Source organism: Anopheles gambiae, chromosome 3 (assembly GCF_943734735.2).
Source record: "Anopheles gambiae chromosome 3, idAnoGambNW_F1_1, whole genome shotgun sequence".
Taxonomy (NCBI): domain Eukaryota; kingdom Metazoa; phylum Arthropoda; class Insecta; order Diptera; family Culicidae; genus Anopheles; species Anopheles gambiae.
Window position 1 is genome coordinate 17,175,825 of NC_064602.1, and position 27,825 is coordinate 17,203,649.

The 27,825-nt window shown below is 45.7% G+C and overlaps 1 protein-coding gene across 2 annotated transcripts; it reads right to left on the reverse strand.

The window, feature by feature from the left end:
* Positions 1 to 97: 97 nt before the first annotated feature.
* LOC1275624 (neurogenic protein big brain) lies at positions 98 to 26,406 on the reverse strand. 2 transcript variants are annotated; one of them, XM_314891.5, is made up of 6 exons: positions 25,807 to 26,405; positions 22,351 to 22,517; positions 20,897 to 21,023; positions 1,847 to 2,054; positions 933 to 1,771; positions 98 to 801 (listed from the first exon to the last, which is right to left on the reverse strand). In XM_314891.5, the coding sequence occupies exons 1-6, from the start codon at positions 25,989 to 25,991 to the stop codon at positions 486 to 488; spliced, it is 1,842 nt and encodes a 613-aa protein (XP_314891.5). In that variant the 5' UTR covers positions 25,992 to 26,405; the 3' UTR covers positions 98 to 485. The 2 variants fall into 2 exon arrangements, with proteins under 2 accessions (XP_314891.5, XP_061512435.1); XM_061656451.1 differs by having other exon boundaries at positions 661 to 851; positions 25,807 to 26,406.
* Between the last annotated feature and the right edge of the window lie 1,419 nt (positions 26,407 to 27,825).

The following is a 27,825-nucleotide window of genomic DNA, read 5'->3' on the forward strand; positions in this document are numbered from 1 at the left end:
GCATGCCATATAATCAGCCCAGACCTCCCGGATGTGCAACAACACCATTGACCAAATTCACCAATCACAATTGATATATCAAGAAAAACCGTTATTGTTTCTTTAACCAGGATTATATTTTATTCACCATAAGTACACAAAACATAGAAATTCTTCTCAATTACAACGGTTTTGCTCGATTCGTTTTGCGTTCGCCATGTTCGCTTATATTTGCTCAGTCTTCACCTTCCCACAGCTCATCACAACAGCAATGATGTGACATCCTTTCAAGCTGGCCATAAATTACTACAATCTACAAGGTAGGGAGGAGAGCGAGCCTGTCTTGTGGCTTAGTTCTGCTTTATAAATAACATGCTTACAGTCTAATAGGATCACTATTTCGTATAAACGCAGTACACACGCAAACACGCAAAAAACTCTACACTCTTAACGGCTACGGGTTCATTTGGTGATGGTGGTGGTGGTGTGGAGCGTGCGCTCCCCGCTTAGCTACAGCTCATGAGCGGAGGCGGTGGCGGTGGCATATTAGGATCGTGCAGGATCACGCCCCGATGTCCGTGCGGATGGGGCAGCGTGCGTGAGCTGGACGCGGGATGCAGCAGGGAAGCTCCACCGTACGGACCAGGTCCACCGTGCTGCTGATGCGGATCGTTGCGAGTGGGTGGCGTATTACCCTGCCCATTGCCGTGGTACGACCCGTACGAGCTGTCGTCCGAGTGTGTCGAGTGGATGCGGCGCGTTGCGGCGTACACCGATTCCGGCCGGTCGGTGCGGGCGAGCGTGTTGATTACCTTATCGCAGCTGCACGTGTTTTCGTGAGAGGGGGGGAAGAAGAGGTTCAGAAAAGGGAACTAAGCGTTAGAGAAAGAACAGTACGTGAGTGAGGTGTTGCGTGGTGTTGTGGACGGTTCGACGCGCCTCTACACACTTACCCAGCCTGTTCGTGGACATCGCGCAAACCATCGGTCGAGCAGGCGGGATTGTTCCGCACGGAGTAGATGGGCTGAAAGCCGGTCTGGCCCGCTTCCGAGTGGCTTGGCCGTGGGGCGAGCTGCTGAGAAAGATGGTCGGCCAACTGTTGCTGCTGTCGCACGGCACTACGCATACCGTAGATGCTTTCCGAGCGCTGATGCAGCTGATTCTGCACGTTCTGGTTTTGTGTGTGCACGTGTGGTTGCTGTTGCTGCTGCTGTTGCTGCTGAGACACTCGCAGCGGGTATAGGCTCTGTGCTGGGACCAGCATGCCCGGGCGCAGGGTAGCCGTGGCCGCTACGGTAGCCGGAATCTCCTGATGCAGTGCCGTATTGCTCTTAGCGTACACCGACTGCGAGCGATTCAAGTTCGAGCGGGACATTTGCGGACTCTTCCCAAACATGGACTTGCTGGCAGCGCCGTAGATCGGATCTAGCGGTTCAATCTTGATCGTCGGCTGATCGCTGCTCGCGTACATGCTGTGGCAGAAGCGCGACGGCAGCGTTCCACTGTGGTGCCGGGCGTTTTGGAACTTCCCGACGACACCCTGCGCCGCGGCCATCTTGCTCACATCCACCGTGTAGTTGTTCGGCTCCTCGGCAGCAACGGCGGAGATGCTTGAGCTGTTGCCGCTCTTCGATTTGCTCTTGGATTTCGGTTTCGGCGTAAACACAAACTGATGGATCAGACCGGCAATGATGCCGCCGAAGAACGGCCCAATCCAGTACACCCAGTGGTTGTCCCATTTGTTCAGCACAAACGAGGGACCCAGGGAACGGGCTGGATTCAGGTAGGGCATCTGCAAAGAAGCATCTCTTATTAGTATATCAAGTTGTTTAGAACATTATTATAGTGTAAAAGATAAGACTCTTACCGATACGAAGCTGCACGCACTGTACGCCGCACCGATGACGATCGCGGACGATCCGAAATACTTCTTGAAGGAACAGGTCGAAATGAGGTACGCCAGCACGACGATGAAGGTGAGGATGAACTCGACCCCGAACCGCTCCCAGGGTGCTAGCTGTGCGCTGTGTGAAACAGCTGCCTGTAGATTACCTTGGTAACCCGGAACTGTTACACTGTTGCAAGGGAGAGATACAACAAGATAAAAGGATATTAGCATCAAAGTGGCCTAGGGGAAATTGTTCCAGTTTTTGCTTACGAATCTAATAAGGATATTTAAGGATTAGAGGAAACGCTCGGTGAAGAAATGTTCTTTGGAGGGTTGCACGGTTCATTGAAGAGATTGAGAAGGTAAATGCTACGGACTAAGCCGGGAATTGCCGTCTCATCCAGGGATGATTTGCATATTGCAAGATCAAACGATAATCAAGCGATCACTTATTCATCGCACACGATTTTCCATGAACAATGGCTAAGAAGGATCAATACGACAAACCGGAAGCACAGGAGTCATTGTATCTTGTGACAAAATAGGGAGTGATTCGATTCGACAAGAATCAAATGAAGCAATGAGTTTCATTTTTTAGCTACTGTGTCAACCTGTTCGCTTACACTTTTTTTTATTCACCATACGGCACAATTAGCCGTTCTATTCAAACCATTCTCAAACAACTGTCATCAGCGGCGGCAAAGAAACCACACACACACAAATACTGCCCATTCATCCATCACTGTACACGTGGTTCACTGTGCGCTTCACTTGCCACTGATGTTCCGATGAAAAGTTTGATAAATCGTTCCCGATATCCGGTTTGGCGTATTTTTTTGCTCTATCTCCCTCCTTTGGACAGTTGTGGGAGCGACAACAAGTGGAATTTAATTCAATTACAACACTGCGCAACCTTAAAATTCATTGCACATTAAGCCAATCGACGGCGACAGGGGTCCATCCACCATTGGAGGGTATTTTTTATCGCAATTTTAGACTCTATTGTGCGTGACCATCCCTTTTTCTTTCTTGTTTGGACAACGCGAAAGGGTCGAGTGGTGCGAAAAGTGTGTTTTAAAAAAACCACTAACCCGAGGGGTTTGAAAACCAGTTCCGGGTTGGCAGAAGGTGAAGAAGGCACTTCCGCCGGTTATGCAATTGGCTGAGGTTTTTTTTGCTGTTGGAAAGAAGGATATTCTCCAGGGATAGGAAGTGGATTTTAAAGTTCATTGCTGTGTAATTGATACATGTGGCGGGAGATGGAGAGACAGTTTAAACACCACACTGCACTAGCTCGACACTCTCGTAATCTGTGATCATACCACGTCCTTGCAGCATCCAGCAAAGGAGAGTGTATAATGCTAACCGCAACACAGGAGGGTTGGCTTTCCAATGCACATCGCCGAGGTGAAATTGGCCAAGGGAGAAGCGGGGCTGTGCGAACAGTTGTTTGTTTTTCTGTGACCTCCGCATGTTCGGAACAAGCAAGGGCGCGAGAGAGCATAAGGGGCGCTACACCGCGCCTGCATGAACCTTTATTTCCCCCTTCATACAAGAACACAGGGCGCAGTGGGTTTGCAGGTCAAAGCAGTTTGTTACAGTTTTTTTTATACTTGCGACCAATCTAGGGTCTAGGGACAAGTGCGCATTACGCCATGCATTCGTTTCTCATGTTTTTGCGCACGGAATGGACCATCTAGCAGGAAGTGCAGCATTGCAAACATTGGCCAATCGGTCGACAATTTTGCAACGGTGCAATAAATTTTTAAACCGCTGAAACTTTTACGATCACAATCAACTCAATGTTCGGGCTCGAATTGATTGTAATTGCCCAAAGTGGAACGTTTTGTCCAACGAATTATTTTCGCTTCACTTTGTCTCGAAATGTCTTTCCGCAAGGCATCATTCTTTCCTCCGACTCAGTCCAATTTCACTCCTCCTCAACGTCAACGTCTGTCGATGACTTGAAGTGGTCGGAAGATAATTTATTTGTTAGCTTGCTTCCGCTGGCTTGGGTACGGGGGCACTTTCTTCACACCATCGTCACCGCCCAAACCGCAACCGACATCTTCACATCTGCCACGAGGCGTTCCTTGCAATCCTTTCCCGTTGCGACTGCCTCCTTCGGAAGTGCATAATTGTTGGCATATGCAGATGTTATTCACTCGACGACAATCACTTCCTCGTTCGAGTCCAATCCAGTGTGGCTAAGCCAATCGAACAAGTACCGTCCCTCTGCAAAGTGCGAGCCTCGCAGCAACAATAACAACCACCCGATGAGGACACGAGTTGCGCCCACGGGTGATTGTGGTTATTATTTATTTGCATATGGCACACAAACGCTAACCCGCGCTCTCTCGCGCCATGTTTCGTGGGGTTGGGAAAGGAAAAACCCAAAAACCCAACAGGGGGAGGAACTATTTGCTTGGTGTGCTTTATTTTGGGTGGAAAAAGTGTATCATTTCCATTGGAAAAATAGGCGAACGGTGCAACCCCTGAGCAGGAAAGCCGGAAAATACACTCGAAGTGCGTGTTATGGTGTCTATTGTTTGGCTTCCGTTAATCAGCAAGGACGACCTTCGGAGGGCATAAAAAATAATCATCCTCCACTTCGGCACTTGTTTTCGCGCGAGATTTATGGCCATCGTTAGGATCGAGGAACATTTTTGGTGCATTTTGGGTGTACTTTTGTGAATGCAGTGCCATCCGGCGCCAGGGAAGGCATAGAAGGATGCGAGGGATGGGTGTTAATCTGGCACTCTTTTGTTCTGGCTGGATGGAACTGTTGGACTGTTTTTTGATGACACAAACTACACACAGGTCGATTAAACAAGTGGCAAAGAAGCATAGGGTGCGATGCAGAAGAGACGCTCACTTGCAGCACGACCAGCATTTCCAGCCAAATGTCGATATTTGTGACGTTCTTGTGAGAAGAAAGACGGAATCAGCGACAACAAGCGTAACAATGCCAACGTTTGCGTTTCGAATCACGTCCCGAGTGTCGATCTTCCGTCGCCGGGAAGAAAACTCGGAAACCAACTCCGGCCCGATCACATCAAAAATGTCAACCCGTCGTCGGCGCAGTGTCTGAATGCACGCTTAGGCACGATCCGGAATAAATCAACCAACAACAACCATTTCCTTTCTTTCCTTGCTTTTAAATAGAGAACGTGAGGAAAGCATCCGCTACCTCTAATGCTATTATCGGCAGGAGCATGGCAAGCGTTCTTCCTTTCTAACAATGTGTTTGCATTCGCCCCAAAATGACTTAATTGCAACAAAACCACCGCTCGGGCACACCGTTTTCGTACGGTGTTGGTTTCGGTCGTGCCAAATTCGTGCAATCAACGACTGCATCGTTGAAAAACCCCGACAGCTAAATCTGCATCGCTCCCGCACTAGGCAAGAACGGTCACCGGGACGCATAAATTAGCAATAAAATTTAACAATTGCAAACCCACACCCTACGGGAACGGGGAAATTCATCCCGCATAGTGCATACAAAATACACATGTCCTCACTGCTGTACGACGTACCCAAGTGCGCGGATCCCAGGGAAAATTGATCCCGTCAGCGGTGGTGGTGGTGGTCGCAAAGTTTTGTGACGCGCAAAATATGCAAATTGATTGTTGGCTCTGATGCTGCTACAAATTTTAATGCAAAATTGCAGCTGACGGATGATGGACCGCTTTCGTGTTTGTGTTGGTTGGCCCGTGGGAAAAAATAGATTCCAGGTACGGGTGTGGCGTTTTTCCACTTTCCTTACAGCAAGGCAAAGGCAAGAACAAAACAACAAAAAGGATGAAAACGTAACAATAAACAATAGGAAGAGAAGAGCGTACGGATGGGCGATAAAGCATCCTTCCCTTTTGGCAGTAACAATTAAGCGGCGAAGCGAACGAGCAGCACCAAACTGGCAACTGGACACCACAAATTACTGCCCAAACGGCACACGAAAGTCTCCGCTGCTTCCGTCCCCACCACAGCCAATTGGTAGCAAATTGATAAGAATTTCATTAAACTTTTACTTGATTCCACCGTTCGGTGCCCATTCATTTGCATCTTTTCGTCTAATTATGCTTTGCGGTGTAAACAATCGATGTGAACGTGAAACAGTGAATAAAGGCACAGGAGGCAAACGCAATGCGAACGATGCAACGAAGCAAAGTTCAGTGAACTTATTCGGGGTTTAATGGGATATATTAAACATAAAATATGCGTGCAAGGGCAAATTTTGGACTGCCTTGTTGGCGTGGTGTCGTTTCGGTTATGGTGATGGATCATAAAACCGACCTTCGTGTCCTTGACAGAGAAGGCTAACGGTGCTCGTTTGCGAGGTTCACCGTTCTTTTTTCCCACACATATTTTTAATAAGAAAATAATTGCTTGAAAAATGTGTTCAAAAGAAGAGCAAGATAAATCATAACTCAAAGTTTCTAGGGAATAATTTAATGAGTTAATGAAGGGTGATATTACATTTTTGACACTGAACAGTAACGAGAAGGTCATATCAGCACATGGAGAATATTAATTTGGATTACTTTATATAAATGAAGTGCATAAATGGAATATCCAAACATGAACCGCATAAAGATTTGAAAACTGACAGGACCGGTAGCTCGTCATCACATAGACGAATATGATACAAGACCGAATTGGAACAAAATTAACAACTTATAAACAACATCTCCTTATCCATTGTCCAATTCCATACAAACTGTGCATAGTTTACAATACCAGCGATGTGTACTTTAAACACCTCTGAGGCACTTTCACGGCCTCACTCGTCGTCGTCACTCGATCATCACGCAAAGATAAATAAGCATGACCTACTCCATCGTCTAGCAACGAAGAACCCCCATCGTCTGTCTGCCCCCAGCCATCAAGGACACCTTAGTAAGCTTGTTTATTTTGAGATCTTTTAAATGATCCTATCCGTCGAAAACAAACACCATACAGCGCTCCCCACCACGGTTTCCACACAACCACAAACAACGGTGCATCGTGATCGAGCCGATCTGATATTGAAACATATTGATGGATTCTCCCCGTCTTCATCCGGAATCGGCATCTTCAGTTCATCAGTTCGCACGTAAAATGCATTCATACGGGTGCATCGTGCCTCTCCGTCAGCACGTGGAACACTTCGAAGACGTGCCGCAACAAAAACGAGGGGCACGAGTGATGCTGCAGCGTTCCGCATCGAAGAAGGGGGAGCGATAGAAAGAGGCATTTTTCTCGAGTGGGTTCTTTATTATTAAAAATATGTTCTCCCTTCATGCACTCGTCCACGTTCGAGGAGGCATGGAGACGTCAGTGTCTCCCGCGAGCCCCTCTCGGGTGACAAATCAGGGCACGGCAGAGCATCCTTCTCCAGTTGCGTCTGTCAGTTGACACTCGAGCGCGGCTCAGGAGGCATCGCTGCGTGCACATAATTATGCGTTTTGCCTCTTGCACTGCAAATGTCCCATCGTATTCATAAAGAGCCATCAGCAGAGCCCCCGGCATGACAAACGATCGTGCCCTGGGCTCGAGGTTGCTAGCCGGTGGAAGTGATATTCTATACTTCCGGATTGCTCATGCATGTTTTTCGCCGCCCCGCTTCAAATGATGCAGGCAGGAGGCTCAAGTGGCACTCGTTGTGATTCGTATTTTTCGTGTTCGAATCCACTCCGGCCCGATAAAAGTGAGTTGCTTTCCAAGCAAAACATGTACACATACACTCGCATAAAAAAGGAACAACACCAACGTGTGTAACGTGTGTCGGTAGCAGGGGGTGTGGTTGGGTTTCTTCTTCTTCTTCTTCTTGTTATTTTGCTGTCATCTCTCACCAGAATGCACCGCCCCGAAGGAAGTCGGCATTGTATGCATTCGCAGCACCCATGCACGTGCACTTTCCAGCACGCTGCACTTTCTTCGACCTGGCCGCAAGCCTCGTTAGGGTGCATTGGGGTGTGGCGGTTTTGCTCGTCTTTCCCTGCCATGCTGCCCCAAGGGCGACCCCGTTTCTCAGCAACATCCGGAGATGCCCATTGTTTTTCGGGATGCCATTTTCCGCCCCGCAAAGGTGAAAAAAAAAACAAACGACAACGAACAGCAAGAGGAGAACACTGTGCATATAAATATTTTCATCCCGCTACATAATTCTTCCGAAATTCTGAAGTACCGGCACCGGCGGCAGCTTTCGTCACAGCGCTGGTTTGCGGAAGCCGGTTCCGCTCGAAAAAACGCGCGCTGCGAATTGAGGTCGTTGCCATGTGAGTGCTGGCGTTGCCTCTTCTGGTGGGCTTCACACTTATCGCTGCACTGCACCGGAGTGCAGGGTGAATATGTATCACCAAGAAATGGGCTGAATAATGGGTGGCTGTTTTTGTACGGTTTGTTAAAAATTGTGTGACCGACTTTTTTAAGATTTTTTTTCTTTTACAAAAATCTGGCAGATTGTAGAAATTGAATAAAGATTCATTAATTTTGTACTGTTGAATAGGATTGAAGTTAGCTAAAAGAACACAAACATCATCTCAAGATTGTACGGTGAGAAGGAAGAAAAGCGCCTAAAAGTATGCAACTCCAAAACCAAGTTTCTCCTACTGCTGAGGCAATTTTAGAGGGCTTGTGCAGACGGAAGAAAACAGTCTCTATTATTAAATTTAAAAAAAAAAAAAACACGTACTACATGTACGATTTAGAATTACATTTGAATTTTACGATTTTTTTTGCTATATATTAACATAAAAAAATGTTTATTAGCAGAATACAACACGTATAATGCGCAAGATGAGTTAAACATGTATGAAGACTCCTTCCGGAATAGATTTGTCTGTTTTCCATTTGAGCAGATGGCCTTATCACTCTTTCAATGATAACCTATCCTAAAATCAAAATTGAATATTTTTGATCGAACTTTCGTGTGATGGTAGATGAGCGAATACATTATACTAATTGGAGTATAATGCATAAAAGTTGATCACCCAAACTTGCAGCTGTATCTTACACCTTCTGCGTGTCACCATAAATTACGTAAACTGCAAAGCAACTGTGACATCAAATACCCTGCAAAAGCTTCAAAGAAATAATGCATAAACCCAATTCAAATTCATTCGCCCGAAAATTCCCTTATTAATCAAGATACATGATAAGGTGCTTTTTAGTGCTAAAGCGAAGATATCATCAGCCGCAGCAACGTGCATGCGCGGTCGCGTGGTTACACTTTTACAAAATTAAACATGATAGACAGTCTTCTCAACCGCAACCTCGCCCTCCCTCCGTAGCAACCCTCCGCTCTTAGAACGGCCATCCCCTGGCCCATCGTCCCTCGGCAAGTGCATTCGAACATGCAGTGCCACCTTGCAGTACCGGCTGTGCTAATGATTATGAGCGAAAGAAAGTGCTTTTCCTCCATTAGATCGGACTGCCGGCACGCACCCTTAATGCATCACGATCATGTACTCCCTTCCCTCCCGTAAGGTGCATCTCGATCGAGCGCAGGAAGCAGCGGTACCGCATTAACATTCAGTTATGATGATTATTACCGGTCCCCTGCCGGGTGGAGACACTCAACCCGATCCCGTCCGAAAACGATGCCCGAAAACGTACCACGAGATAATTACATTACATTTTCGGGTTTGCATTTTTACACTCGTCTTCCAGTCGGTCCAGTATGGAAGGACCAAAAAATAAAGCACACACACACACACACACGCGCGCACTCACACGCAAGCGATTCCTTCATTCCATTACGTTTGTTTTTCCATCTTTTCACGCGGGTGAATAAAATTGTGGCAAAGGAGGGGCGGACCGGAAAGTGGGAGACACAAAAAAAGATGGAATAAAGCGTGTGGACAGAGGTCGTGCAGGTGTCATCAGAAGGAATGAAGAGAAGCAAAAAACAAACCAAACCGGAACCATTTTCGCTTGCTATCCACATCCGGCCTCGGACGATGGACCCGTGTCAAAACGTGGCCGGACACATTTCACTTTAGCGGATTGGACCTGCTCTACCCTTCAGCAGCGCGGACTGTCCTCGTGTCATTCACGTTGACCATCGGGCAGAAAAGCAGCCACAGCAGCAGCAGCAGCAGCAGCACATACACACGTGCTTTCCTGGACCTGCCAACGAACTGCTTCTCCTTGTCAAGGATTAAGAGAGGTTCTTACGTAGTTGCTTACGGTGGTTTGTTTGCTGCCACCTCCCAGCGGGTACTTCCAACTCCCTTCTCATGTTATTTACTTTTCAGAATTTCGTTCATCATCAGCCTCTTCATCATCATCGTCAACGTTCTGATACGGACGATCCTCACGAGAGGCTAACGAGGGCCCTACTTTGCACCTCGTCTCGCGTCTTTGCGGGCGAGGATCTTCACGTGTTTCGCGAAAGCGGTTCCGCCTTGCCTTGCATCCCGATACACACGGCACTGCACACTGCACGTCCGGATATCTGTTCGTCGTTCCGAAGCAGGAAGATGAATGGTGTTGGATTACTCTCTGTGCTCTGTCGCACGACCGGCTACCGGATGAGCCGCTTCCGGGTGTTTTCGGTACGGCACGCTTGGGCCGCTTGGGCAATGGAGCAACTTGTTCGGCGCCTATTTCCGCTTTCTCCTATTAAACAAACTCTGTGTGTGTGCGTTCCTTGTTTTTTTTGCTCTCTTCCTTCCAGTTTTTGACATACTTCCATACATCAGACAAAAACACTCTCCGCTTCGCTTCGTTGATAACCTTTTTTGGCCCACCATCGGTATGATGGTCCTCCTGTTGCACGCAGCACCTGGTGCTAGAGGACCACACCGTACACCATGTTTTTTTATGAATATTTTGCATTTCTTTTCAAGTAGAAGATTCTATACAAACGGAAAAAACAGACACACACACATAAAGACCAAGATCTCATTCCGATGGTGGCACACTGCTCGGTCCCATCCTGGTTTGAATGCCAGGTGGAAGCTGTAAGCGGCCCGTTCGAACCCGGTGTTTTGCGTGTGGTACAGGACAGGAAAAGGATGTTGCTGTTAGAGGAACAACCTGACATTTGGTAAATGTCTTGGAGGCTATGCTTTGAGTTTATAATGAAAAAATTGATTCAATGTTTTTGTTATTCTATAATAATGATGATGGTTTATAATGTAGGGGAAAGCGGGGCAAAATGGGCATGTTAAGCAGTTTACTGAATATTCCTTTGAATATGCCACAAAACACAATTTTTCTTTCATTATTGTATGCCTCCACCATTTATCTATGGATTAAAATTGCCACATAGAATGAAAACAACTTAAAAACAATAAAATAATGTAAAATAAAAGTTGATGTTTTACGAGAAGCTATTTTGACACACGGGGTAAAATGGGCATAGCCCTGGGGCAAAATGGGCATATGTAAACAAACTGTGAAACGTCAAAACACTGGGGCAATATGGGCCACAACAACTGCGCTTAGGTAATGGTCTATGCTTTTGCGCACGTTTCGTGAAATGTATTTTTCGTTCTTTCTTTTAATTTGCTGGTCAGAAAAGCCCTTAAAATTCTTCCAAAAATATGTTATCAAAATTATAACAGTTTTTACACGTTTAAATCTACAAAATCGAATGTTTTGAAGCTGTGCCTGTTATCATTATTGAGGCGACAAATACAACACCATAGCCTCACCAAGCGCCGTATGTCAAAAGCATCTGCCCATTTTGCCCCAAGAGTAACTGCCCATTTTGCCCCACGTGTAGCATTTTTGTATTTTTTGTTATATTAGTAAAAATACGAATTCAATCGCCTTGATTGCTTCAGACAAATTGTAAAGAAATATCATATCTTTAAAAATATATCATTAAAAACTTCAACGCATCCCTGTGACACACGTTTAAGCTTATTTTCGAAGTGGCAAAAATTACATCAATATGCTGCTAAACCTTATTTTGCATTTTTCTTAGTTATTTGTTATGTAAGGGTTATGAAACTTACATGGTGTTCATATAACACTCTAATGAATACATTTTGAGCATTGGAAAGTATCTTTGTAGTCAAATAATGCTTAAATAGAGGGTGCCCATTTTGCCCCACATGCCCATTTTGCCCCGCTTTCCCCTATTATCCTTCATCCTTTCGTTTCTAAATATTAAGCAACACCAGGAATGGAAAATGTTTTTTAAATAAATTCTTAGGATTGCCAGAACAGAGGTCAGTTTTCCTTTTATCATACAAGATACTAAGATTTATGATCCAAGAACTAGAAATTGAAAAAAATCAATGCACATACAAATTTGGTAGGATATCCGCAACAGAGGAATTAACTTAGGATAAAGTTATATAGTAAGTTGGAGATATGCTAATATGAATTTTCCTTCGAGAAAGGAAAAACAACCATCTAAATAGTGATGTATTATAGAATAGAATAGAAATTCATCAAATCAAAATTATTAAATTCTTATCACTCTTATTCTCTTCTTATTCTTATAAATTTTTATCACCTTTAACCAAAAACTATTATTTTCGTGGATTTAAAACAAAGATATCAGTAAGAGCATAAATCTGGCTTCGATGACGTTTGTTTTAACAATGATGAATGATGATTCCATTAAAATATACTTTAATTAAATGTATACCAAAAAAAACCGGACAAAAACTATGTCTTCCCAAGCATCCGGAGCAAAGATGGCCTAAGCCAAGTAAGGCATAAATCATGCAACACATACACTTCATGGTTCCGTGACACACTCCAATGCGATGATGGAATTTGAGAGTTTTTTGGAAAATTAAATTGAAACCTACCAAATGTAGCGCAATGTTCTTTCCTTCCCGCCAAACCAGAGACACAGTTGGCAGCGAGCGTCACAGCATTCCAACAGCGACCCGGCAAACACACTACACATACCCCGACAGATGCTGCTACCAGGGCGTGTTGTATCGCATTATTTATGCCTTTTCAACTGGCTTTAAAAAACTGTCCAACTTACACGAAATCCGCTGCCAGCGTCGGGCTTGACGTCAGCAGCTTTTTCGTGTGTATGTTGGATCCCCTAAGCTAAGGGTTAGCTCAAAATTAGTCTCTTCAATTTCATGACCGCAAACGATGAAAGCGATGGGTTGCATACCTCAGCAATGCATTTGGTATTAACCCCCGCCCCCCAAGCAAAAGAAAACTAAGGGAATTAAAATGAAAGAAAAAAAATACCCTTTCATACAACCAGTAGACGATTTGTCTTTCTCCGGTGAACTCTTTTTGCTTGAATGCTCGTTTTGTATATCCTAACCTACGGCTTGCACTGACAGCAGATGATCACCTTCATCCTGATGCATGAAAGGAAACTCATAAACGATGCAGCTTAACCTTTCACATGCCCACACCACACACACACTCACACACGCTGCAACTTTCTTCGGCTCTTTATCTTGGTCCTCCCCGGTGCCAAGTAAAAGCAATGAATGGCGAAGCCTTATGCTCCTTCGGTTAGGGGAAGCGAAAATCTTATCCCGAAAAAAACTGAACTGTAAAAAAGGGTCGGAGGTTTTCCGGCTCTTGGTCCCGCTTCTTCCAAACCCTTTCGTACGAAGGTACTCTTCGTCATCAATGTTCCCCATCCCTTCAGCAATGGCATTCCCCGTGCCAGGAAATATTTATTAATAGTTCAGGATCTTTCACTCCCGAGCCCTCGCCCGTTGCCATGGAGCCGTTGTATTTCATCTTTAAGATGCTTACTACACTCCACACCCAAAAGCCAGCCCCGCCGTAGCGACATCCGACCGGATGATCTGCCGTAGCTGCTAATGATATCCAAGAAGACACCCAGAGCCACGCGCACATATCAATCTAGATCATCTTCGCTTCTGGTGCAGTGCATTCCGATGGTATGGGTTGTCTAAGTGTGTGTGTGTGTGCATGTTTTGTTCGATCTTTTTCTACATTACTTGGCATCAGCTGGTTCGATGAGCGGAGGTAGACAGATTATAAGAAAGAAAAAAACGCATAAAGAGCTGCTTAAGAAGCTTCCTTTTCTTCAGCAGGAGATTGATGCATTCTAGCAGCAGTCTATTGCTAAAGAGTCTGCTTCCGTTCAATATGAATGGGTTATATCTTGTACATTTGATGAAATTAAGCATCTTGCTAGACATTGCAGGCTTTATCTTTATGATAGCGTATGGTGATTGGCATATGGCATCTTTCAAAGATGTGTTGAATAATTTGCGTTACACACTTTTGGACAATACATCGTTAGATATATGTGAAGAAATTTCAAGAAATTTGTCAAGAAATTATTCATTAAAATGAAAGATAAACTTGAAATTATTTCAACAGATTTTGGACCTATAAGTTATAAGGACTCGTTTCCGTTCAGTCACTATTACATATAATTTTGACTTCACAAAACCTTATCTTCTCACAATACTTTGAAACTAAAGATAGAAAAACTCAACTGCATTGCTTTCTAAAACTGTTTCTAAAAACTGATACGCATACTTCAATAGTAAACTTATTTTTAGAAAACACAATTAACTTCGCAAACGGTTATTAACCTTGAGCTCGACGAAAAACCACTAAACGCAAAGGGACTGCACGCTCCGCCATTACAAATGGCACTCCAAAAGCAGACAATTTTCCTGTACCGATTTTTTGGTCTTTTTTCCCATTCTCACTACCCAAAACAGACGAAACATCTCGTCGTCGGAGATGTGATTTTTCGCCGAAAACTCTTTGTGTCTGGTCGGGCAAACCGGGGGACCGTGCCGAAAACATGCCGAGTTAATTTTGGCAGGATATTCATGCGTGACTTGATGCTGCGGCTACGACACTGCTGGGAAAACCTGATGCCATGTAGTGAGATTTTATTTGCGTTTCCACGAATGAGAAACGGCGCACGGCACAGTTTTGTGTGTGTGTTTGCTGTTTTTTTGTTGCACAGCATTCCCTTGAACTGGGAATACACATTGCCATATCGTGCAAGAACAAAGAGCGTTGTTGTGTCGTTAATGCATCGTTAGCAGGGCGTTTTATTAGCGCTGTTAAAAGGTGATATCACTGGCATGATGAACAGCGAAAGTGATGGGGAGATTTGTTGAGAAATGAGAAATGAAAATGAGGTTCAAATTTTCCATGCAGCTCCAAAAGTTGCTCTTGGAGCAAACTCAAGCAATAAGCCAAGAAATCATCAACATTTCTGAAGCAACAGTAAGTCATGAGGTTTCAATGTCAGATTTAAAAGATTAACACCGAACCGGAAGCGTTAAGGTCCAGGATTAGCTCTAAACTGACACCTTTTGATCGGATTATGCTGAAGGCACGAATTTAAACATCAACGCCAGATCCATTTCGAATTCTTGTAACGATAAACAAATAGATTTTAGCTCCCTATAACAAACAGAGCCTCTCATTCATTCATTAATCTTTAGCATCAGATGCTTTGCTCTACATTCTTCAGCTGCATCCTCCTTCCATCTCCTGCATGTGTGCATTGGGCGAATTAATGTGTTATTAATGTGGTTTCGATGTGCGTTCGATTTGGCGCCAATTCCACCAACTCCTAGCAAACATACCGTGTTGCCAACAAAGCCGCAAGACAAACAAAAGCGTCCCGGTTCATCCTTGGGACGGGCTCCTGTCTGTCTATACCGTAAGGACACTAAGCATGCGCGCAGAATTGCATTCGTGCTGCATCATTCATCGTCGAAGATCGCCGAGCGAGAGAGGATATTGAATGGTCTCGGCGCCAAAACATTTCGGGAAGAAAGGATGCGTGTGTACATTGTGCTGTCCTGCTGCCGTATCCATTTTATAGAAGTCGTACGTAGGGTCCTACTGTTTACTTTTCACACCGAATTGAGCACAAGGTCACCTTTGCTCGGCCCCTTTTTTCCTTTCGTCTTACGCTAAACGATTTAAATGCCCATGAACGGGAAGATAGAGCGTATTACGTCGTCAACGTCGTTTGATATTCCCCTTCTGCAGTTCCGGCCGGGTCTGCCGAACAGTTCCTTTAGCATTAAAGAGAACAACCGTAAACAATCCCCGTTCCCCCGGGTTGGTGTTCCTATTGTGTTGTGGGCTTTAAGAAGGACGCATCCAGCAGCGATGATACAGCGATCCCTGAGACGTCACGCGTGATCTTTCGTGCCATTCTTAAGGTTTTGGCGCTTTCTATTGACTGTCCTGCCGAAACCTCTGTTGGCATTGCGATGCATTTTTCCATGAAAGAAAAAAAGATTTCTATCATTTCTATTCAAAAACAAAAACCAACCAGAACGCCAGGCGATAGAAAAGAAGCAGCAGCAGAATCAGAGTGGCGTGTGGCGTTTGAGAGGCGTAGGGAACGAAGGGCGAAACCAAGCAACAGAATCACTGGGACAGGGGCAGCTGCTTCCTCCGAAGATGTTCGTTCGTGTGCCTGGCAAATGCAACAGGCAAGGATCGGGTTTGATCTGTTCACGGTTCAAGAAGCAAACGGCACCGAGCGCGCTGGACGGGAACAAAAGAGCATTTGTGGTCCAGAAGACAACGAGAAACCAATCCCAGAAGATGCAACAGATTGAAACACACTGCAACGAACGGCACATTTGGCCACGCATGGCGTCCCAGAGCCGTCCTCCTGCGCATGAGAATTACAAACGGAACGGAGCGGGACGTTTGCGAGCGGCAAGCCCAAGGTCTAAGGCAACACCAATCCACCATCGGCAAACTGTTGCACATCATTCACACAGCAGTGCCGGAATCTGGGAACTCGGGTTCTGATTCCTGTTCCTGTCAAGAAACCACGCGAACGGTGAGATCGAGCGAAATCTGACACCATCTGGACAATGCCACGAAGATCGAGCAAACGTTCTTCCGATCTGTAAGGGGCTTCGCGTCTTGCGCCGTCGTCTTGCGAAGATCCCGTTCCTTGAGGGTGGGAAGAGATTACGTTGCTTCAAATACACACACACACATATACAGAACCGTATTTCGTAATCATCTTCGCCTTTTGTTCGCTTTCCACATGCGCGCATATCCTTGTCACAAAAACACAGCTTTCCCAGGGATTTCCCATCCTTTCTGATAGATCCTTGCGGTTCCGTTCCCGTACAAACCCTTTTGCCATGCGTAGCGCTTAATCCTTTCCACTGTCCTTTCTTTGCCGTTTCGCTTTTGTTCTACCATCCTGCGCCCGTCGGACAGTGGATGCAATTCTGCATAAGGGCATGAAAGGGGGAAAAATGGCAGAACCTATAAAACCAGCTGGTGTGGTACGAATAGAATGTACGCACCGGGAATCGGTTGATTGGCAACCACCACGCTATTGTTTAATTGTCCGGGTCTATGTCCTTTCTCTCTTCACAGAGCTAGAGCTAGAAACGGATTGCGCTCAATTGCATAGCCCTCAGATTGCAACTGGCGAGTGCCACAGTACGCACTACGCTTGTCGTCCTCATCACTATTGACAAAAGCCGTGAAAGGATTCCGAGCAGAGCAGAACACTCGATCGTACATTGGTTAAAAGGTTCGAGCAAACCGAGACCGATCGGGTAAAGCTGTCCCATCGCGATCGAGCCAATTGCAATCGGAGCAGATCCCTAAAACCCTTCCCTCGACAGAGCTGCCTTGCGCCAAATTACGACTGGCAGGCCAATTGCTGGGTCCATCTGCGAACGCAACAAAAGTAAATGCACCGTGTGCCGCAGGGTTGCATTTGCATCTATTGTAGTTATGGGATTACTGGATGCAGATTGAATAATCAGCTGTAAAAATGACATATGCATTCGGGTTGATTCGGGTTTATTGATCAAAGAGATCAACGCGCATAGAATTGGAACGAAAGGATCAACAACGCCACACTGGTTCAATGTTGCGCCCGTATATCTGCTTGAATTGCCTATGAAAATGTCATTTTATGACCCACGAGTCTCTAAAGGTTGCCATAGAGATATTCAAATGATGATACTATTATGTTTTCTGCAGATATCTGCTGTTAGAATTTTAGAAAATTCACATTTGTGACACGCACATAAAGGACAACAATTTATTGAGAAAACTTGAAATGAACTTAATCAATCATTATGAAATGTTTAATCAACTTCAACATCAAACACTCATCGTGACTGGCTTTTTGAAGACGATGTCCCAACAACCGGTTCGAGCTACAAACCAAAACCGGTGGTCAATCATTGCCACTGTGTCACCATCAATCTACGAACGGTTTTGTCTACGCTCCTCTTAATTTGACATATTTGTTTTCCGACATCAATCGAAGCCACATTGAGCAAGTCCAGGGATTGAGGGATTGATTCTCCCTTCCGGGCACTGTGCAGCGCACACATCATCATGTACAGAACGTCTTCTCGCTGGCATCCCACAGCGAAGCAGGAGACATTGTATGCCGTCTGCGCACAGCTTCGGGCACACGCATGAAAGCAATTCATCACTGTCCCGGGTGCATCTTGAAGACGTTTTCGCCAGCAGCCCCGACGTGGTCCTGCCAAGGACGCACACCGAAACACCGGATGGACACAGGAATGAAGAGTGTGCATCAGCAAACACACGCACAAACAGCAAGAACACATCGGCATCATAATCGAAGCACGCACGTTGTGCCACCCGGGGAGACCCACTCCAAGCGCGCCGCATGGTCCGGGCGAGCGTTCCGGGCTGCACAACAAAACAACACGACAAAACAGCAACCGCAAATGACTGCGAAGTGAGCAAAAGTGGCACAACAACAGCAACAGCTGCCACTTTTACCGTGCCTTTGCGTCACAAGGCCTGCACTTTTGGGTGTTTTGCATCGAAGAATGGAAAAGTTGGGTCCAAAAATTGAGCATCTTAGGTGTTCTATTTTGCCGATGTGATTTAGGTGATGCAGTAATCTCTCAAATTCGTCTTTACTAGGAAACGCTCAAGTCTACCAAATGTTCGGGGTATAAAGAGAACCCAAAGAATCATTCTCTTTTTAAGAATTATTTTCTCATGAAGAAAGATGTATTCGAAAGAAGAAAAAAAACCTAACACTCAATGATTGAGTTTCCCACCGGCCACTTTTTGCTGCTTGCATCACAACAAGCACCACTGAATCCTCAACATCTTGAGCGACTCCTACAACATGCTGCGAGGCTCACACAAACACGCTTAAGGCCGTAGCCGTAGCCCTGGGAAAGGATCTTGATGAAAAGACAAAAAACTAATAACGCCTTGAGAGCCTTTGCAGGATGTGCGCAGATGGCACAAGGCAGAAAACATCTCACGGCTCTTGGGTCCTAAGACGTCCGGCCGTAGAATAGCTACAATGTATATGCGGCTGTAAGGACTGCTGCAGGACTTCCGTTCGTTGTTCGCTCGGTGCACCTTGGTTGGAACAAATCAAATCGGGCCGTCACTCTGTGCAACACATCCTGTTTCCTGCAACAACCGTGGCGCTGAGCAGCCGGTCGCCCCGACTGCACTGTTGGACATCAGGCCATAAGGATGTAGGCCATCGAATCACGTGCATTTACCCTGCCACTGGAGGCATATGTGCTGTGAGATTTAAGGACAAATCCTTCCGGTTCATCAACTTTTAAACTCCCCGGGAATAAGCGGCACAAAACGCATCGAATTTAGATCACATCACAGAGCTCCCTCCACTCAACTCAATTCAAAGACAGCTCGGGTGGAGACCCCCTGCAAACAAACGTTCGCTTCCAGCGTCAGAAGATCGCTGCAAAACTTCAACTCAACCCATATGCTTCCCCGTGCACCGCACTGTTATCATCATCATTATCGAGCAGCCAGCCTTAACGTTCGCACCAAAGGCACACCCAACCCATGGCGTCAGCGAGATGCCCCCAAGCGCGCTCTGGAATGACACAACTCGCTTGGCTCCCTCTTTTACCCCCCCCCCCCCCTCCACCCCAGTTTGTTGTGCTTTTTTACTCATTCAATTCACGCGAGAATCCCTACCCTTATCCGTCCCGTATGGCTGTTTTCGCTATTGCTCGCTCAAACTCGACCACCACGGCACTTGAGGGATAGCGATAGCTGGTCGGGAAGCTTGCCATTGAAAGGTGCGCCCACCCCACCCAAAAGGCAGACGATTGGCACGAGCCGCCGTCGGACTGTGGCGAACGCAACGCGACGCTGGTCTTGGCAGCCGGAGCACCTGCCCCGAGAGCACGGCGTTTATCATCCATAAATTATCATCAGCAACAGGCTCTGGTCGGCACAAAATTTAGGTTATATATGCCCGCCGTACGCTCGCACACACACACACACACACACACAGTCACAAAAACACCGGGCCCGGGCGCGGGTATCGCTTTCGCTCCGGTTCCGTGCACACGGCGGCGCCCAACTCGCTGCTCGCGTTTTGGGGAGCCACGTGCTGTAGCGCAAACGGAGCGAAAGGGGTTCCCCATCATTTGATGCTTCTTGGTTCTATTTCCCGCTGTCCGTTCTATTTCCATTTGCTGGCTGGCGACGCTCGGTTGTTGCGGCGTAAATAAGGAGCATCTGGTGCAGCCCACCCGGGATAACGGGGGGATAGGGTGACTTCCCGCAGCTCGGTAGGCAAAAAGGAGGTTGGGATTTTTTTTGTTTCTTCTGTTGTTAGCAAACCACTTCCCGCAACACCTGGGGCTAAGAAGAGTAAGGGACGTTTGTTTCGTAAGTGATGAGGTTTTTTTCACTTTGGCAAAGAGCTAAAAAGAAGCTCTTCCGGTGTGGAATGGAGGGACGAAACTGAAGCCCAAACCTACGGCGGTGGGCAACAGCATTTATGTAGCATTTATGTGACGAGGGGGAAAGCGTTCGGCTGCGATGCATTAGGTCAGTTTGAGGTCTCACTTTCGGGAGGCCTTGACCTTGATCACTTGTTGAGATATGTGCTGGTTTTGTTTTTATGAGGTTTTTAATCCTTTTTACTATGCTATTCTTCCCCACCTGCTCGTGCAACCTCATTAAATCGTTTAACTATTACATTTCTCGAGAAGTAATTGAGCTTACAATGTTGTTTATAACACATTTAAAATGTTTAACTAAAATCAACTTCAAGAATCAAGAACTGCGATGCGGTTCCATTGCAACTTCTACAGAAAACCGTCTACTTACCCATAAAGCATGGCTGCACCGGCGATCGATCCACCGCACTGGGCCGTAATGTAGAGGATGGCCCGCAGAGCCGATATCTTTCGTGTCACCGCCAGGGCCATGGTGACAGCTGGATTTATATGTGCGCCTGCAGGAAGGGTAGGAGAAGAAAACGAGAGGAAGAAAAAAAAACACACACACACATATGTAAGTTTTGGGGTTGGAGACAGTGAGATCGCATTTAAGTACACCATTACATCCGGTCAGCCGGTGCCGGTCCAGTGCAACTCCGAAAGGATGCCGCCCTGCACTTGTTGATTTGAGCATGCACATTTATGAATGCACGGTGCCGTCTTCGCCACGCGTGCCAACCCGTGCAGCTGCCCGGCCGGCCCCGTGGCATAATCGGCAGCGGCTCCAACGGCTGGCCCGTAATGAATTCAGCCGATGCCATTACGATGCCCCGGTCTGTCGCTGGCAGCAAACGCACGCGCGCGCGTTCTCTTGCTGGCCTCATTCTTGCGATGCTTAGATACACTGTAGGTAACTCTCTGGTTCATGCACTATCGATCGATATCAGGGAATGGAAGGTTTTGTGCTTATTTCACTGACTCGTTCTCTCATACCAAGAACTCTGGTAGCTGGATCAGATGAAGATATTATTTACCGATAAACAAGCCGAAACGGAGATACCGCCAGGACAGGAAAACGATAATTATACACTGCACGGTTCGGTGTGGTACGGAGTGCAATTGAAGCAACAACAAAAATACGTAAAATCGATAAAATATTGTACGATAAATATTGTTCCTTTATATCTTTCCTTCCTTTTTTTTGGTTCGATTTGGCCCAATTTGTCTTTGGCTTTCGCTCGCTGGCGCTCTTGTAATTACTGCAACCACCTCACTAGGGAGGCTCATAAATTTCCCATTTCTATCGTGATCCTTCTGCCAGTGACACAGCTGTGGGAAATGGTCACGAGCCTTCGCGGTGCGAACCACCACGATGTGGGTGAGAGTAAATTAATAAATTACAACCGAGCAGGACGAGCGGACGAGCACAATTAAAAAACTGGGAAAAATTTCCGCCTAGATAAACATTCGAACCTTGCATTTTTCGATGCGTGTATGGATAGTATTTATTTAAGGGGGAAAAAATGGAAATGTAAAGTAAACGTAACATTCTTTTATAATGGGTCGTTGTGTGTAAAAACGAGCTTACTATTAGTTTTGGCAGCTTTATGGACCATTCCCTTACATGTTGCTGATTCTCACGCTACAGAACCAGCTTACCATTGGCGCGTAATTTTAAGGTTCCAATTGCCTTGTTTAAAAATGCTTGGAATTATTTTATTGACCTAAGCCCCACATCCTCTGTACCTGGTTGAAAAGTCTCACGCCTTACGACAATCGTAGCTTCAGCCGGGAAAGCCCTACATCTATAAAACGGTTTAAAACAGTATCCTCCAAACTTACCTGAGACGTGCAGAAAGCACTGCGTCAGCACGATGACGATCAGGCCGGAAGCGAGCGAGGTGGCCAGCAGCAGGGAGGAGACGCTCGCTCCAACGCCCGCACCGGCAGCTGCACCGCACACGACAAACACGTAGAAGAACGAAGCCAAACACTCGGACGTGACCGATCTGGAAGGGAGAGAGGAGAGAAAATTTGGTAGAACGGCAGTTTAGCACATACACACACACACACGCATACGGGCGGCAACATTTGCATTCTTCTTATCTGGCACCCGGCGAACGACTCGGGGAGGTCTTGCCATGCCGCGGCATCTAATGTCGTTTGGCGTGTTCACACACGTGGCTGGTGCGTCGGAATGCTTATGGTGACTATCGGCGTTATGGTCGGAGTAGCAAAAACAAGCTTGTTCTACAAGAAGCTCTGTGCCTGTGGGTGCCTGTGTTGGCCGTCCCTATTCTTGTCCCGTTCGTCCCCGTTGTTTGCCTGTTGCTTCTTCGAGGGAAAACACACACACGGAGCAAGATGCGCTTGCTACCAGGCTTTTACCCAACGACCCAAAGACAAATACCTGGAAGACGGTATTGGTCGTCCTTCGGCGCAGGATCTCCATTATCATCTGAGATTGTCGCCCAGATGTTCATCCCATCGCTCGTCGGCGGATAGGAAGGATGATGATAAATTTTATTTCCCTTGCAAGAACAACCAAAAGGAGCAAACGCAAACGAACAAACCGGTATAGGGTACGGTGCAGCCGTAGCAGTAGCAATAGCATCGATCAACCGCTGTCACACTGTTTAAACAAACCAACCAGCGACGACGTGTACGACGTGGTGATGATGATGTCCCTTATTATTGTGGACGATCATTAATTCTGACGATGATAGCCAAACATGCAATATTTTCTTTCGCCCAAGCTGCGAAAAGGCGATCCTCGTTGCAGTCGGGAATTTACGGGGCGAGAAAACACGGACACATACACACTGTTTTATGGTTGCAATAAATTGTCGAATCCCAACCAGGCCTGCCTGCCTGGATGCAACCGATCGGGACCGGCGCTGACAGGGTGGGTGTAGGCTGCTTTTCGCGCAGTTTATTCGATAGCATTTAGCCAATTTTCATGCAGCCGTCATCCGGTGGGGGAGAAGGTCTTTTGAGTGAATTTCAAACCCAAAAAAAAATCGACATCCCAAGGTCAGCACGTATGGCAGCAGCCGTTCATCGAAACGACAGATCATTTGCTTTCGAGTGGAATTTGGCGATCGTGCAGTATGAGGATCGGACAGAGAGTGAGCTAGTCCCTCTGTTTCGCTGTGTATGTGTAACGTTTTTCGAAGGTTTACGTTTTTGTCATCTTAACGGTCTCAACTACCTTCCTTTCTTCCCGCCAGTGGTCACCCATTACGGGCCTGGAGCCGTTTGGAGCTATTTTAAGATATCCTTTAACCATTTTCGCCAACAACCCTGTCTCCTCGCTCAATCCCCCTCCTCGTGCGCCACGGTACACCAGCGCGTCATACACATTTGTTACACATCCGTCATGCATTTTGTGTTGGTTTGGGGTGTGTGTTATGAATTTTCTTCTGTAGGTTTACGCGTGCTTTGCTTTTGACTCTTTCCGTTCACCAAACGCCATCACTCAAAAACAAAACCGAAACCGATTTTTAGAGGGCTACTTTTTTTTGGGATGCTTTGTTGAGAGTTTTTCATGTCACAGTGTTTCGAACCAAAAAACCAAAAACCAAAAAAAAAAGCAGTTTGAAAACAAGAAAGATGAAGCATTCAAACGACGCGATGCACGTTTTACGATGCAGATGTTTTCGCTTGCCGCGGTTGAGCTCTGTGGACGGGCGCGAAACATGCGCGCGACGTGTACACGCGATTGCGCGTCCGTTTTCAGACCGTAAAGGCAGCGACGATATGGGGACGCTGGGAGTTTGGTTGTTAACGAAAGAAGATCGTTTTTTGAGGACAGTTTTTTTTTGGTAGAATTGAAGATGTGTGCAGGATTTAGTTTTTTTGTAATTAAAGATTTATTGAAAACGGAAATGAAGATTTTTTGTTTTGTTGATTGATTTTCGTATTTGTATTCGTGGGTTTTCGTTTTGTAAGAAATCGTGGTTCTTATAAGCAATTCTTATCTGGTAAATGTGTGTGTAAGGTTCTTATCTGGTATATGTGTGTGTATTTTATGGTTGTTTTTTTCTTGTTCAGATGTAGTTTGTTTTATTTAAGGACAACTAGGGACTGTTTAAGGCAATTTCTAGTTTTCAACAATATTCTGTTAAAGCTCTTACTAATAACTTAATAAATTTGCATACATTATTTAAATCAAACGCAACTGCATTATCATTGTAGCATAATTTACGAATGATTTGTTGAGATCAATCAATCAATGGAATATTCAAATGACTTATTTACTTCAAATGTCATAAAACCTACATTGATCAACAAAGATATTTTAATGTTATACGTTTGGACTTCAACTGGTTGAATAAAACCATTCATTTACTTTGCTTTCAAAGCTCAGCACATCGTAAACATTAAAAAGCAAAAATAAATATCTTTTAAACTGAAGCAAATTGTCTAGTTGCTAAACTTTAACAAAAAACAGTTTGTAGATCTAATCCTTTTTTATAAATTACCTGAAAGAAGCTGATGAACGATCATTACTTGAACTTAAGTTCGTTTACAATTTAAAATGGGCTATTTTGGTTACATTACCCCCGGCTTCGACAAAACGCGCTCTGTTTTGAGACATCTCAAATTATCATCGCTGAAGTGGAAAGAAATAACTGTTCCATTTTATTCCTTTCAATTAATCCCTACCGTCGAGTTTTATCTTGGGCCATCGACCGCCCTGTGCCATCGATCATAGAGAGTGAAATTAAATTTTAATAGACCTATCATAACAACAACCACATGCCGAACGATGGTATGCTGTCCGCCTTGAGGGTGTAGCGGGGGAAATAGTTTAAAAGTGTGCATGTTCCAGCACTATCAAAGACCAACTATCCACCATTTCGGTAGCTCACACTTAAGCTATCGCCTAGCCCCAAGGCGAGTCACCGATTCAGTCAAGCGTCTCACTGGCATTAAAGAAATGCCAGAATTAAGCCCGAGAGGCGCCGAGTGGAGGAGGAAAAAAACACACCAAAAACACAAGCCAACCAGTAGACAATAACACTTGACTGCACCTTAGCCCTGCAGTGGGGGAGATCGCCGTTCCGGATGGGCGGAAATGATAATTGCCTATACAAGTGATTAATTAGCGACGTTTTCCGTTTTCATACGGCCTCCGCCCCGCACAGTCGGGACGAATATAATTGATTCTTTGAATGTGCTTTACGGGAACCGGGAGTAGGATGTAGTTGGAATTTGAACGGATGATGGAAAACCGGGTTGGAATGGGAATTGTTTGTTGTCGAGCTTTCAACGAACGGTCTGTGTAATACGCACCTCCAAAGCTCCAGCGTACGCAGCTCCTTGTGCATGTTAGCACGTCCCTGCACGGAGAGGGATAGCTTCGGGCCCGGATCCTTCCGCAGCGTTTCCAGCCGCTCGAACAGCTGAACGATATGGAAATCGATGTTCTTATCCATTATGTGACAGTGCGACTCCTCCGAAGTCGTCGATTGATTCATTGCAAACTGAGCACTTGGTACGGTGAACCACTTTCAGTAAAAACGCCACTAATGTCACTGCTTTAGTACGTTAGTAGTTTGTAGAACCACTTAGTGATTTGTCTACACTTTCGCTTCAATCACATAAATAATGTTTAATCACTGCTGAGAATACTCATTTGTTTCTTCCAATAATTAAACACAGCAAACCAGCCACTTAAAATCTCACAAACACTACCATTGCTTGATATCAATATAATGAAGTCACTCTAGATACTGATCAACACACAACGTCCACGGAGCGAACAGGGAGCGAACCAAACTGTACGAAAAACACGTGCGTTCACGGTCGCTGCGTTGCGTGTTATGATCATCCGAAATGGTGTGGTGCGCTCGAGAGATGCCGGTTGGCCGGAGCAAACATCAAACATGCTGCCGTTGCTGCTGTTGCTGCTGATGCGGCTGATGCTCCGCAGAGTCGCGCGAGCAAACACAAAAAGGTTCGGAGCGAACACCCGAACACGGCCCGAAGTGTGCGCTGCTTCGTGCAGCAGCTCCTCCGAGCATGCTTATGCTTTCCCGGCTTTGGTACATCTACGCCCGCGATACGGCGAAGGGAAAGTACGGAGGGGATTCCACGCGGGTAGGCAGGGGATTTCCTGACCTACAGCCAAGGTACACACACCCCAGGATGCGCTCCCTGTTTTCGGCTGTCCCTCCGGTGCGTGGCGCGCGATACGTGAGAGTTTTATTTATGGCGTCAATATTTTAATTGCTTCATGATAGAATAGGTCACTTTTATGCTTGTACTCCCAGCTGGAATTCCCTCCAAAGCGGCCGCAGGCGCTGGACGTGTACGAGATTCGGGAAATTCGGCATGCAATCGATGATTTATGGTGGGGCCTACCGTGGTACGGAAGAAAATTGCGTATCTGATGCGCCTTCTTGTGCTGTGTAAACATTCCCCCCCGGCTTTCAACATTCCTTTCCCCCGTTCGTGGTGTGGCCGTTGTCGTTAAGCTGTTGATGGGTGAGTAAAAATGATATCTTAAAGATGGGGATGTATTCTTTTGTCGAGAAACTGATACGTGGTTAGCGCTGACGCTTCTAGTAGAAGGTTTGAATTGACCAAAACAAAGTCTAGCTAGAAACTAGAGGATAAAGTTTCTTGTCCCAGTTTGATCTAGCCTTCATACGGTTTATCTTTAGCAAAAATATCAAGAGCCTACAGCAACATAATGCGCTATGTTTGTATACTACAGAAGAGCTTATTTAAAACAATAATTGATATGTTTTAAAACAAAGCGTTGCTCTGATTTCATAGGCTTTTTAAAATGTCGTACCGTGCGAAGATGTTTAGGTGAGAGTTACTCTTTTACCGGTGCAGCTTATCGTACATCATCTCTCCGTTGTCCAACGGTCCGTTGTTGACGGTTGCAGGTTTGTGTCTAGTTCACTTCTTGTAATATACGACCAACTATGACTTTAAAGAAGCTGATGAGTTTCGAAGTTTGTAATGTTCATGATCAGAACTAGCCAAATGAAATTAAATTTCAAAATGAAATATACTTCATGAATATATACTTTTTATTAAATTATATTAAACTCACACACCTTCTTCGTTAACGTATACTCGTAGTTGACTAAATTTATAGCACGAACAGTATTTTTGCAATTGCAAATTTCTTTGGAATATTTGGACTAATTATCAAATAAACCTGGTCAAAATTTGGTTAAGTACCGTACTTAAAATTGAATACTACCCGCTCAATAATTTGTGAGGAAGTAATGCAATCCTACATGCACCCCACACATGGGGAAAAGCTGCAAAAAGGTTGAAATCCTCTGCTCTAAG